The sequence below is a fragment of the Ipomoea triloba genome, chromosome 12 (assembly GCF_003576645.1).
Source record: "Ipomoea triloba cultivar NCNSP0323 chromosome 12, ASM357664v1".
NCBI lineage: Eukaryota > Viridiplantae > Streptophyta > Magnoliopsida > Solanales > Convolvulaceae > Ipomoea > Ipomoea triloba.
Window position 1 is genome coordinate 11,727,293 of NC_044927.1, and position 12,510 is coordinate 11,739,802.

Sequence of the window (12,510 nt, forward strand, 5' to 3'; positions counted from 1 at the left end):
TTCCCTGATGAAGTGGTGTCTAATATTAATGTGTTTTGTTCGCGAATGCTGAACCGGGTTCTTTGAGATGTTAATCGCACTAGTGTTGTCACAGTAGAGAGTCATTGTGTCTTGTGTGATCCCATAGTCAGCTAGCATCAGTCTCATCCACAGAAGTTGAGTACAGCTGGCCTCAACAGTGCTGAGTGAAATTGAGTTCTGTTTTTTACTTAGCCAGGAAACCAGATTTTTTCCAATAAAAAAACCACCACCATATGTGCTTTTACGATCATCAGTGCAGCCAACCCAGTCGGCAACACTCTATGAGTTACACTAAATCACTCTATGAGTTACACTCTATCATCAGTGCAGCCAGCCCAGTCGACATCACTCTATGAGTTACACTCTATCATCAGTGCAGCCAGCCCAGTGCATTAATTTCCTATGGGTTCGATCCTTGCCTTTGCACACTATCACTACAACTGATTCGTGCACTTGCGAGGACATATATTAAAATTGTCCATCAATTTGTTAATCACATATCATTCACGAAATGAAAACTGCAATTCTTTTTTCAGTCAAAATGTATTTTTAAGTATAATATGCATGCATTATAGTATTTTTTTTTTTAACATTTATCAATATAGCTAGTATTTTTTAGGGGCGATGAAGGAAAAAATAGGTGGCTAATATTAGTACTTTATATTAAAATTTTAAATTTATTTATATTTTAGATGTTTAAATTATAGTAAATAATAATAATAATAATAATAATAATAATAATAGTAGTAGTAGTAGTAGTAGTAGTAATAATAGTAATAATAATAATGTAAAACCTGTTTATAAATTTTATATTTATATTTTAAAAAGTAAGTAACATATAACCCCAATATATAATGTGTATATATTATTATTATGAAAAAGATAAGAAAATATATGGTGGATGTTGTGCATAGTAATAATAGTGGGATAATGGAAGTTATAACGGTACAGTCGTTATATAGTGGACCACGCTCCACAATGCATTGTGGACTGTGGTCACAAAATGATGTCGTTTCAGTAAGTGGGAGAGGGAGCTCCGTAATTGATACTATAGTTCATCTCAAAAGATACTGCCTTACATTTGTTTTAATATTATCGAATGAAACTGCAGTTATATCGAAATGTAACTATAGTTGTGTTGAAATGTAACTGCAGTGTATATGAACTGATACTGAATAACAGTTTCACATTTGTGTTTTTATATTATCGAATGAAACTGTAGTTATATCGAAATATAACTGTAGTTGTGTTGAAATGTAACTGCAGTGTATATGAACTGAAAGTGAATAGCGCGGAACGGAGATCGATTCATCTGTCTGTTTTCATTAGTCAAAACGACGTCGTTTTGATGCGTGGTCCACGATATAATTTGCGATAACGGTAGGTGTAGATTTGTCCAAATTATTATATAGTACAACTTTTATAGCATAATGTATAAAAAAGCTTAACGAAAAAAACAGACATAAATAAAGGGTATAATTTTCATTCATAGATAAAACATATTGCTTTGTTGAAATATACAAATAATATGACAAATTCATGATGCCAATTCTATAATCATAAGTGTTGTTCTTATCTTTATCCCTTACGTCAGAATGAAAATATCAGTACAAAATTTGTCATAAAAGGTTATCATACGACTGACAAAATGACATGACATTTTCCTAGCCCAAAAACTATTTCGCGTCTTTTATGTGCACGTTAAATACACACACACGTTAAACGAAAAGATATTACATAAACAAAATAGTTGATGTGCTCCCAAAACCTTATTCTCAATTTTGACTTTGACTACCACTTGTATTCAAATTTTATTCGAAGAAAGCAAAATTTAATGCATACAATCAAAGCATCACAGATAAGGACTATAAAATTTGAGTACAAATTGGAAGCATATGTACAATTACTAGTAGGCACACAAAAAATTGCATTTTTTTTTTGAAATAAATAATTACATATGTGACCAATTTTTACTCTGAAGCTATGCTGTCTTTCACAAATCTTTGATGTTGGTGATTTTCGTGCAATCCACACATGATGAAAACAAGAAAAATACTTGATGCACTTTCAAATCTCATTTCCAATTTTGAGAGTACAAATTATGAATAATCATACAATAACTACCATGCTACATTCCTTTCTTTTCTCGCTCTTACAAAAATACTTCACATACTTTCAAAACTTTAGTCCCGATTTGTACTCCCATATCAAATAGATATAGCCCGTACTTTGTAACAAATTCTATGAAAAAAAACAAAGTTTTCGTACAAAGAAACAATACCTCTTAGTTCCAATTAAAAAAAAAAATTGTTACATCATAAATACGGAACAATTCCAATTTTTACACATTTTGTTATGTCATTAGTGTTATTCTGTTTTTGTTGTGCATTGTACAATGCGCATTTCACGTGCCCCACTATTATAGTATCGAAAATATAGAGTTAATTCCATTTTTGGTCCTAGATATATAGGTGGCAATCCACTTTATCCTTTTTTTATTAAAACATCTATTTTTGATCGTAGTATTATTATGATATGATCAATTTTGGTCTTTTATTAACAAATCAGTTTAAATATCGTTAAATACAATGACATTTCAGTCTTTAATTATGAATTTTTTTCAAAAAAATAAACATAAAAAATATAACGATTCAACCTATTTTGTATAAAAGATATTGAAATGTTTTTGTATTTAACGATATTTCAACGATTTTGTTGTTAGAGGACCAAAATTGGTCATGCCACAATAATATTAGGACAAAAAGTGGATGTTTTAATAAAAAATGACTAAAAGTGGATTGCATATAAATCTAGAACCAAAAATGTACTTTGGCGAATGCGGCGTCGTTTATATCATTGAGGCTTTGTAAATTGCAAGAAAGATCCTCAGTTCACCTAGCCTCCAGCACGAGCAGTCTAGCCGCCTCTTCACTCGTCACTCACCTCAGATTCTGAAATCGATGGCGTCGGAAAAAGTGATGGCGTCGCACATACTCATCAAACACCAGGGCTCCAGACGCAAGGCGTCCTGGAAGGATCCGGAGGGCCGTGTTATCTGCAACACCACTCGGGACGCCGCCGCGTCTCAGCTCAGAGCACTTCGCGACGATATCCTCTCCGGCAAGTCCAACTTCGAGGATGTCGCATCTCGCTTCTCCGATTGCAGCTCCGCCAAACGCGGCGGCGATCTCGGTAACTTCCCCGTCCGATATCCTTGAATATGTACCCACTACTTTTTTTTTGGTGAACTCTAGATTATCTTTTTATACAGATGAGGATCACTGTTTCTATGAGTGTCGTGAATTGCTTAGAGCGCGGTTAAAAAATTTTCATATTCCCTATTCAGTAATTTAAACCTAAGGGCGATATATTTATTCACGAGAAAGTGGAAAATCGGAAATGGTTGTTTCACTTGACATAAATATTGAAAACAGAATTTGTCTTTGTATATCGTGACTGTATATTTTAAAGAGCATATTACCTGTGTTCTTTATGCAGTTTAAATTTCTGATTATTCAAGGGTCTATGTTACATTAAACATATAATTTGGTCTTTGCCACAACTAATTGTAACCAACATTATGAAAAACGAAAAAGAGAAGAAAAGATACCGTTTTAATCATTTATATTTGGAATGTGAGTTGAAATTTGGTTATCAAAGCTAGAATTAATAAGATGGAATGTTGTTCGAAAAAGAAAAAAAAAAGATGTAATGTAATTCAAGATTATCCTGGCATAATTACGTTTCTTCTTACTCCATATCTATGTGAATTGTGTTAGTGAGTTGATAATTAATATTTGGTTCTTCTAACATGATGGCAAGAGAAAATGAAAATCTGCTTTATATTATACACCATCATGGCATCATAAACTAAATGCTATGTTAACTTTATACAACAGTTAGTCAGTTATGAAAGAAAATTCTAGAAAGGTTATGTTCTGTTTATTTTATTTAAATGCTGTTCTTTATTTACGCAACAGTGAGGTAAAGAAATATCTGTGCCTGACATCTTACTTATCAGATATCTTATTTGTATTTGGCAAATCTGTCAGTAATTATTGTACATTGATGGTTTAATAATCAATTTCCTGCATGGGTGTGCAAGGTTTCAGGTTCTAAAAAGCACGTTACCTATTTGGCCTTGCTTAGTGATCCAATTTTATTTCTTTGAGTTGGGTTTGCCATAAAACCATAAGTCTGATTATTTTGAAATATATTTCTCCATAATTGTTTGAACTACTCACATAATTATGAATTTAATTACAGAGTATTATAGTTCGAATGCAGTCAACCCAACAGGAAGAAGTTGTCCTTTCTCTAGTCCTGTCCTTCAATTCTTTTGGGTTCCAAAATGTAGTGTTCGAGCAGAATGCTCATGTCAGTATGTGATTGTCTTGGGACTTGGGCTCTTATTCTCCACTAAAGATGCTAGTTTATTACTCTATTATGGCTGTTCAACCTCCCTTTATCAAAAAGAAAATTATTGGCTATTGGAAATTCTAGCTTCAATTGCTATAGATGGGTTTAATTTGTTTCACAGACACCATCTTCATACAGACTTTTTGGGCACACTGAGGTGGCTATCTACTTGTAAACCATTGAAATTATTAAAATAGCATCCAATTAACTAGGTAAAATTTGCATGTATAGCATTTTCCCAAGAGTAACCCTAATATTACTAAGATCAGGGAATAAGAAAGTAATGTCTGTATATACCATTGGCTTCAGTTTTGATACAAATTACTTGGTTAGAAAGGCATGCTAGGATTCTTGTTGGAGATATATATTATTTATATTAGATGCATAGTAAAATATAGAAGTTGTGCACTTGTGCACGTAATAGATATTGTTACACTCCTCTCCCTGGTTTCTCTACAGGCAACCCTTGCCAATTCGACTGATGTAATTTGTAGACTGCATTATGCTACATGAAGAAGTTGCATTGATGTTTTGTTGTACAGCTGTTCAGCTTCCAGCCCTTTCTTGCTTCCTACTTTTAATTAGCCAAGATATAGCAATGCTGCTGCAATGGTGCGTGCAATATTTGTTTTTAATGAAAATGTTTATGTTGTAGGCCCTTTTGGTCGGGGCCAGATGCAGAAGCCTTTTGAAAATGCAACTTTTGCACTTAAGATTGGTGAGATTAGTGACATTGTTGATACTGATAGTGGTGTTCACATAATTAAGAGAACCGGTTGATATTGGAAGAATGGAAACTGACCATCCAAATTGTAATGCAGGCTACTATAAATGAACCCTTTTAAAATCTTTGTAATCCATTTTCTTCTTTTTCCATCGCCAATATTATTGTTCTGTTGAAAGCCTAACTCACTGATGGAAACTTTTTCCCCTTTGTCTTGATTCAAATAATGTGCTGAAACTATCTTTTGCTGCATTTGGAGTTTGGTTTTTCTACGAAGATCATTGGCTGATGTAACAAGAAGCTATTTCAACATCCCTGTTTAATGTTTATTACGTGCACGTGATGGATTGATTTTGATGGTACTTTTGTATAATATTTTTTGTAATGCAGTATTAGTATCTTTATTACTGTGAGGCTAATTGATTATTAGCAATTTCCTTACTAATTCTCTTAAGCATTATGACAATATGACATTTTTAAAAAATTGATAATTTAGTACTTCATATAAAATTTGAAATGGTGATGTATCTTAAATTGTGTTTGGTTGGAGACTTTTGTACTATACTATGAGATTTGATATTTATTATCATGTTTATTTGTTTACTTTTGTACTATTGAAAAAAAAGTTTTTGTCCATGTATTAAATATATAATGTTAATATATATACACATGTATGTGTATATATACATTATATATTTTTACTCAGTTATTCATTTTTATTATTTATTAATATTTATTATTTATTACTCTGTATGTATTTATTTATTTATTTGGATTTAAATTTCTATTTATTACGAAACAAATAGACCCTTTCTATTTAAATTTATTATCATTATTAAGTACTCCGTATTTGATTTTAATATTTGAACCAAATGCTACCGTACCACCGTAGTTTATTGTTTGGTTTTCCTAAAGTCTCATTTAACTTTAGATTTGATATACAATTCATTGGGTATTAAGTGTTAGATACCTATTTGGTTTAGTAAGTTAAGTAACCGATTAAAAAAAAAGTTAAGTAACTGATTAGGGAGTAAAAATATTATAGACTCCCTGAATGTCCCGTCACTAGTTCCCCTACTCCCAGCTAATCGAGGACGAGCCTTAGATAGGCCCCGGCAAGGCACCAATCGAGGTCCCTTGGCCATAACCACTAGCCGAGGATGGTCCTTGGCTCCCTTCTTCTTCTTCTTCAATTTTTTTTTTGTTTTTTTTTTAATTAATTTAATGTTGTGTTTTTTAAAAAAATGTTTTGTTTTGTTATTGTTTTTATATATTTTTTGTTTTTAGTTCGATCCGTGATTCGAATTATTTCGATTCGAATTTGAATTATTTGAATACGAATCCGAATTTGAATACATATTTCAAATCGAATTTTATTCGAATTGAATACGAATCAGAATGTATTTGATTCGACTATATTCAAATATATTCGAATATATATATATATTAAAATTTTGAAAAATTAATATATTATTCATTAGTATAATAGTATATTAATAGAAAATTTTATTACATTTTATCTTAATTTATTAGAGAACTTGTAAAAAAAATTACATTAGGCATTTTGAATTTGAATATTCGAGTCGAATCGAATATATTTGAATAATGTAACCGAATCGAATACGAATAAAATTTTAGATTCGAATATTTATCGAATACGAACTCGAATAGTTCTGAAAATAGTCGAATTCGAATCAAATAGTAAGATATTTGACTCGATTCGATTCATTTACACCCCTAGTCCTTAGTTCACTTCTCTCTCTTTTTTAATTTAATTTTTTTTGTTCGTTTTTTCTTTTGTTTTTTGTTTTTGTTTTTGTTTTTGTTTTTGCTTGGTAACCGAGGCAAGCCATGAAATTCTAATTCAAATCGTCATAGGTTTGAGCTCGGGTATAGGTTAGAGTTGTAGGCAATAGCAAGCCCCTAACCAACACTTTAGTGCTCTTGTAATTAAGGGATCACTACATCCGTTGGGTGGGTGAGGTCTGATCTCCCACACCCATAAGTATGATAACTTTTTATTCTTTTTTTTTTTTTTTGGATGAGAATGGCCGAGGCAGGACATTGGCTATTTTGATTTGTTAAAACTCAAAACCTGACTAAGGCCGGGCTCCAACCATGAATTAAAATAAAGTGGCGTATTTTATTTCTAGATGACAATATTAATCTGGGCGGACCATGATTAACAATTACACAAACCCTATTGTGGATCTTCTATTTCTCAGCGGATGACTTGTTTTTTTTTTTTTTTTTTGACGTTGCGCGGGCTCTTCCTCCAACTCCTTGTCTCCTTCCTCTGTGATTTGATTGTACTCTCTTTTTCGAAGTGGATGGCTCGGGGCGCTCACTCTTTTGCCACACATTTTTGGGTTGGCCGTGCTATTGATGTCGTTGTTGTTACCCTAGGCGCTTCACCCCTCTGAATGTGCTCCTCTATCTGTCTTTTTAGATCATGACACTTGTCAATGTCGTGCCCAACCTGTTGGAGAAAGCGGCAGTATTTAGTTTGGTCTATCGTTGAGGAGATTTTCATGCATTTTTTTGGAAATTGCACTATCCCCATCTCTTTGGCTTACTCCAAGGTTACACTACCCAGATGGGTGAGTTGCGTTAAATGGTGTAAGGGGACCAAAAGGGGTTTTCTTAAGAATTAATATTTAGCTCCCTTCTTTGATGGAGCGAGCTAATCACCTGATTAGTTGGACCCGTTTTTCGGACTTCCCTCCTACCTTGTCTTCTTCCTCTTCTCTCTTCTTCTTATCTGCCTCATATGCTTTTGCAAAACGATTGGCCATCCTCATCAACTCGTCGTAAGACTGAGGAGGGTGGGTGTTAAAGTGCTTGTGAAAGTCCCCGGACCTAAGCGACTGGATGAACACTAGACTAGTACCTTTGAGTCAAAGTCATATACATTGTTGACCACTCTCTTCCACTTGCCCAAAAATCTGTTAGACTTTCCCCGAGCACCTTACGGTGCACTGATGAGAAAAGTGTTTCCTACGCTAAATATTGTTGGAGAAGTATGTTAGGAAGCTCTTGGATAACTTGGAAAAATTTTGGATTGACCCATCTAGAATTGTGTTGAACTAATCCTGGGTCTACCATCCAAAGTAGACAAGAATGCCCTACACATGATTGCATCGTCTGGCCCAATCATCACCATAGTTGCCTTGTATCGCATCATGTGTGCGCACGTGTTAGAGGTCCTGGTGTAGGCCTTGATAGTTAGAAGCCTGAAATCCTTGGGAAGGGGCTTGTCCATTATCCTCGGGGTAAATGGTGCGACCATCTTTACCTCGAGTTATATATACGGAAGGGTTCAGGTGCGGGAAAGGGTTCCCGTACGGTTGTGCGGTTGCACACCTTAAGCACACAAACAAAACATCTTAAAAACATAAATCACGCGCACCTAAAGCTTTAAGCCAATACAGCTTAAGTACACAAATCGTGCACCTTAAGTACGCAAACCACGCACCTTATGAACTCAAACCACGCACCTAAGGTTTTAAAATGGTTCACCTTAGGTTTCAACAACTCACGCACCTTAAGCATACAAATCACACATCTTAAGAAATAAAACAACGCAACCAGAGCTCGGAATAAGAGGACGACACCAGAGCTCGAACCGCGCCGCTTCTCTGACTCCATGCGCCTGCGCGTGAGGCGTATTCCGGCGACTTCTCTGGCTGGAAATTACACCAGTCAACTCGCCTTAGTGTGTAGGTTCTACCCATATATGTTTTGTGGAGCTAGTTTTGGGTTGTATTCTGCACTTAGGCGAGGCTAGCACATTAGGCGTTCGGTCTCGACCAACCGGACGCCTAGGCGACGCCTTGATAACAATGAATGAAACTGAATAATAGTTTAATAGTTTCACGTATTTGAGTGTATAATGTGCGAATGAAACTATAGTTGTGTTAAATGGAACTGTAGTGTATGTCAAATGAAATTGAATATGTTATACAAATAGAGCTACTTTACGCGGAACGGCGCGAAGGAGTGCTGTTTCTTTTCATTAAAAGAAACAGCACCGTTTTAGACCATTGTCGACGGTATAATTTCCGCACACCACCCATGCCCCATATGCAGTACACCCCCACCCCATGCTAGACCTGTTAGTGTGCCTGGGAGGCACGCTAGCCATCAGTTGTAGCCTAGCTAGGATGATCAATCCACCTTCCCACAGTAAATTATTGTGTGGACCATGGTCCACATAGCTGTGTGAACCATGCATGAATATAAGGTACATTTTTATTATACTAAAAATACATTATTTTTGTACTGAAGGTACATTATTTCATAGTATATATAAAATAATGTATTTTCATTAGTTAAATAATGTACTCTAAAATAATGTACTTTTAATATATTAAAAATATACATTTTATTTATGGTTCACACAACCATACATGGTCCATGCAATAATGATTGCCTCCCCGGCCACACTCCCTTCACAAACTTTGCACTTTCCATCTCCCGGCTCATAGTCAACTCGCATTTTTATCCCTTATATTTTATTACCTTCTCAAATTAACCCCAAATCACCAACACCTAACACACTTGTCTTGGCCCCCTAACCTATCTTCCTAAAACCCTTGGGCCGGACTCTTACGTCCCCATTAAATTTGTACTAAAAAAGTTATCCATATCATTGTTATATCAATCAATTCAAACAATCACATTATTATAATATTTTTTAAAAAACTAAGATGGTTCAGTAAAACTTATTTTTAGTTTCGTAACAAAATTATATTTTCACTATAAGTGAAATTGTAAAAAGACTGATTTAATTATTTTCTACCTCAATTTTCAATGTCACTAGTATAAGTTTAGCATTGATGTTTATGCTGATCAAGTAGTAAAAGTAGTAGCAATAATATTTGTTTATTCATTACAAATTTGTTAATGACACTGGGAAGGGGAGATCACATAACCTCGCCTACAAGCATAACAAACATTTTTCAAACTATAACAAGTGGGTCTTATTCAAAACATCATACAAGAATTATGCTTAATTGAGAGTAATTAACATATATATAAATATATAGATAAGGGTAGCACTTCGTCTCACGGGTCTCAATTCGTGAGACAGATCAGATCTTTGATTAATGAGTCAGACTTCATTAATCAAATACCCGTGAGACGGTCTCACACAATAGATAAAATAGTAATTAGGTGAATTGTATGGGAAGCTTGGTTTCAGATTGGGCTAAGAATGGTGCAACAGCATTTTGATCACTACAATATAGGCAAGGGTGCTGCTTCCCCAAATGCTTCATTTCCAGAACCCTTCTAGCCATCAACACCAACTCTTTGTTGCTGAGAGGCTCCGAATGCTCTCTCAGCACACTCTGCACTGCATTGCTAAATGCACCATACGCTCTTCCCTCGGGGCTGTCTTCGACTATGTCCTGCGATACCTCGTCCGCTTGACACCCGCTCAGCAGAATCCCCTCGTCCGCCTTCAGCGCCTCCCCGAAGCTTAGGCTGCTCGTGATGTCGTTGTCGTCTGCTGTAGTAGTATTGTTAATATTGTTTATGTTGGTTAAGGATGAGAGGTGGTGCAGGAGTAGTGAGTGGAAAGGGATGAATTTAGAATGGGTTTTTGTAGATGGAGAAACGTTGATGGGCGCAGGGATATGCGCCGGCCCAATCTGCTCTTTCTCCTTGTCTATCAGCCCTCCGCTGTGACAGGAATCGGAGAGGATAGTGAATATAGCGCCTTCCGCCACGCGGTTCACGATTTCCCTAAAGTCCGTGCCTGTATGTTCATCCATCATATCAGATCAGATCATATGTAGAGTGACCCGGCCAGGCCACATTCAAAAATTATATATATATATGATCCCGCCCGCCCATTTCATATACTCCGTATTTCTTTATTACAGTATGTACGTAAGAGGCCGAGGAATGAATCAGGTATTACAGTATGGTCCAAACATATTAGAGGAGGCCTTGAGCGAAATTGGCGAAATTTAAAAAATAATTCTATAGAGACATTCCATTTGAAATGGTAACAGTGATGCCATCAGACCACAAAGGTACTTGGCTTTTCTAATATAATTAAAATACTAATTATAACACTATAATATATAATATGTATACATATACATATAGATCGAGGCAAATTATTGCATGGACCATCGTCCACATAGTTGTGTGGACCAAAAATAAAAAGTACATTATTTTTATACTGAAGGTACATTATTTTTGTATTGTAGGTACATTATTTGACAATATGTATCAAATAATGTACCTTCAGTACAAAAAAAATGTACCCTAAAATAATGTACCTACAATATAAAAATAATGTACTTTTTATTTTTGGTCCATACGACTATGTGGACCATGATCTATGCAATAATGATTGATATATCGATGGCCCCTTCTAGCATGGGCCCTAGCCCCTAGGCGGTCGCCCATCCGCCCGTGCTCAGAATTGGGCCTGGGATGAATAATAATACTCCGGTCGAATTGAAGTAGGGTAGCAACTTACTAGTGATGAGATTGAAGTCGAGAGCAACAATGGCTTCTTCACGGTGATGGTGCTTGGCAATGAGCGTGCCATGGCCGCTAAAATGGAAGAACAGAACGTCCCCCGGCTGGGCCTGATCCACCATCCGCCCAAGCGCAGACTTGATGTTGGAGGCAGTGGGCATCACAGGGCTGCCTGGTTTATCCATGATGAGTTGAATGCAACTACAATCAAACCCAAACCGCTTAATCAGCACATCTCTCATCGACAACACATCATTGTGGCATCCGTGCAGCTTGTACTGTGTCCCCTCATAATTGCACCCCACCAAAACTGCCATTTTCTTCCTCCCATCACCACCTTTCTCCATTCCCCTCACCAACACGTACTAGATAGGCACTTCAAGCTAAGAAACACGTACGTACATACAACTAACAAAACCAGGTGATCTATGTATGTATGTTCAAAATATAACAATGCTGTTGCTGACAAAGCTAGATTATATATATTAAGTCCCTTTTATACACACACACATATATATATAAGACGAGAGTTTGGAGGATTCTTGAAGTTAAAACAAAGATGACGAAAACATAGAAGCTATATCCCGGATCGGGCGGAGAAGCAACGTATGGCCGGGTACTCAACTAACTTTGTTAATTAATAATATAAAGTAAAGATTGGCAAAATGGAGTACCTTAGCTTGTTACCCAAGTGACGCAAATACGAAAATGACTCTTTCTGTTATCATCCTCAATGCTAGCTTCATAAGAAAAGTCCTTTATGCATTACAAATAAGTAATAATTTTAACATTTTTATATGAATTAGACCCATACACCTTTATATACACAAATTGTAATCAAGGACGGA

General features: G+C 35.5%; 2 protein-coding genes across 2 annotated transcripts; one reads left to right on the forward strand and one right to left on the reverse strand.

Moving 5' to 3' along the window:
* Positions 1-2,908: 2,908 nt before the first annotated feature.
* LOC115997932 (peptidyl-prolyl cis-trans isomerase Pin1-like) lies at positions 2,909-5,571 on the forward strand. Its single transcript, XM_031237356.1, has 2 exons — positions 2,909-3,213; positions 5,096-5,571. The coding sequence occupies exons 1-2, from the start codon at positions 2,982-2,984 to the stop codon at positions 5,218-5,220; spliced, it is 357 nt and encodes a 118-aa protein (XP_031093216.1). The 5' UTR covers positions 2,909-2,981; the 3' UTR covers positions 5,221-5,571.
* A 4,458-nt stretch (positions 5,572-10,029) lies between these two features.
* LOC115999912 (metacaspase-9) lies at positions 10,030-12,117 on the reverse strand. The gene is made up of 2 exons (XM_031239866.1): positions 11,661-12,117; positions 10,030-10,925 (listed from the first exon to the last, which is right to left on the reverse strand). The coding sequence occupies exons 1-2, from the start codon at positions 12,007-12,009 to the stop codon at positions 10,336-10,338; spliced, it is 939 nt and encodes a 312-aa protein (XP_031095726.1). The 5' UTR covers positions 12,010-12,117; the 3' UTR covers positions 10,030-10,335.
* Positions 12,118-12,510: the final 393 nt, after the last annotated feature.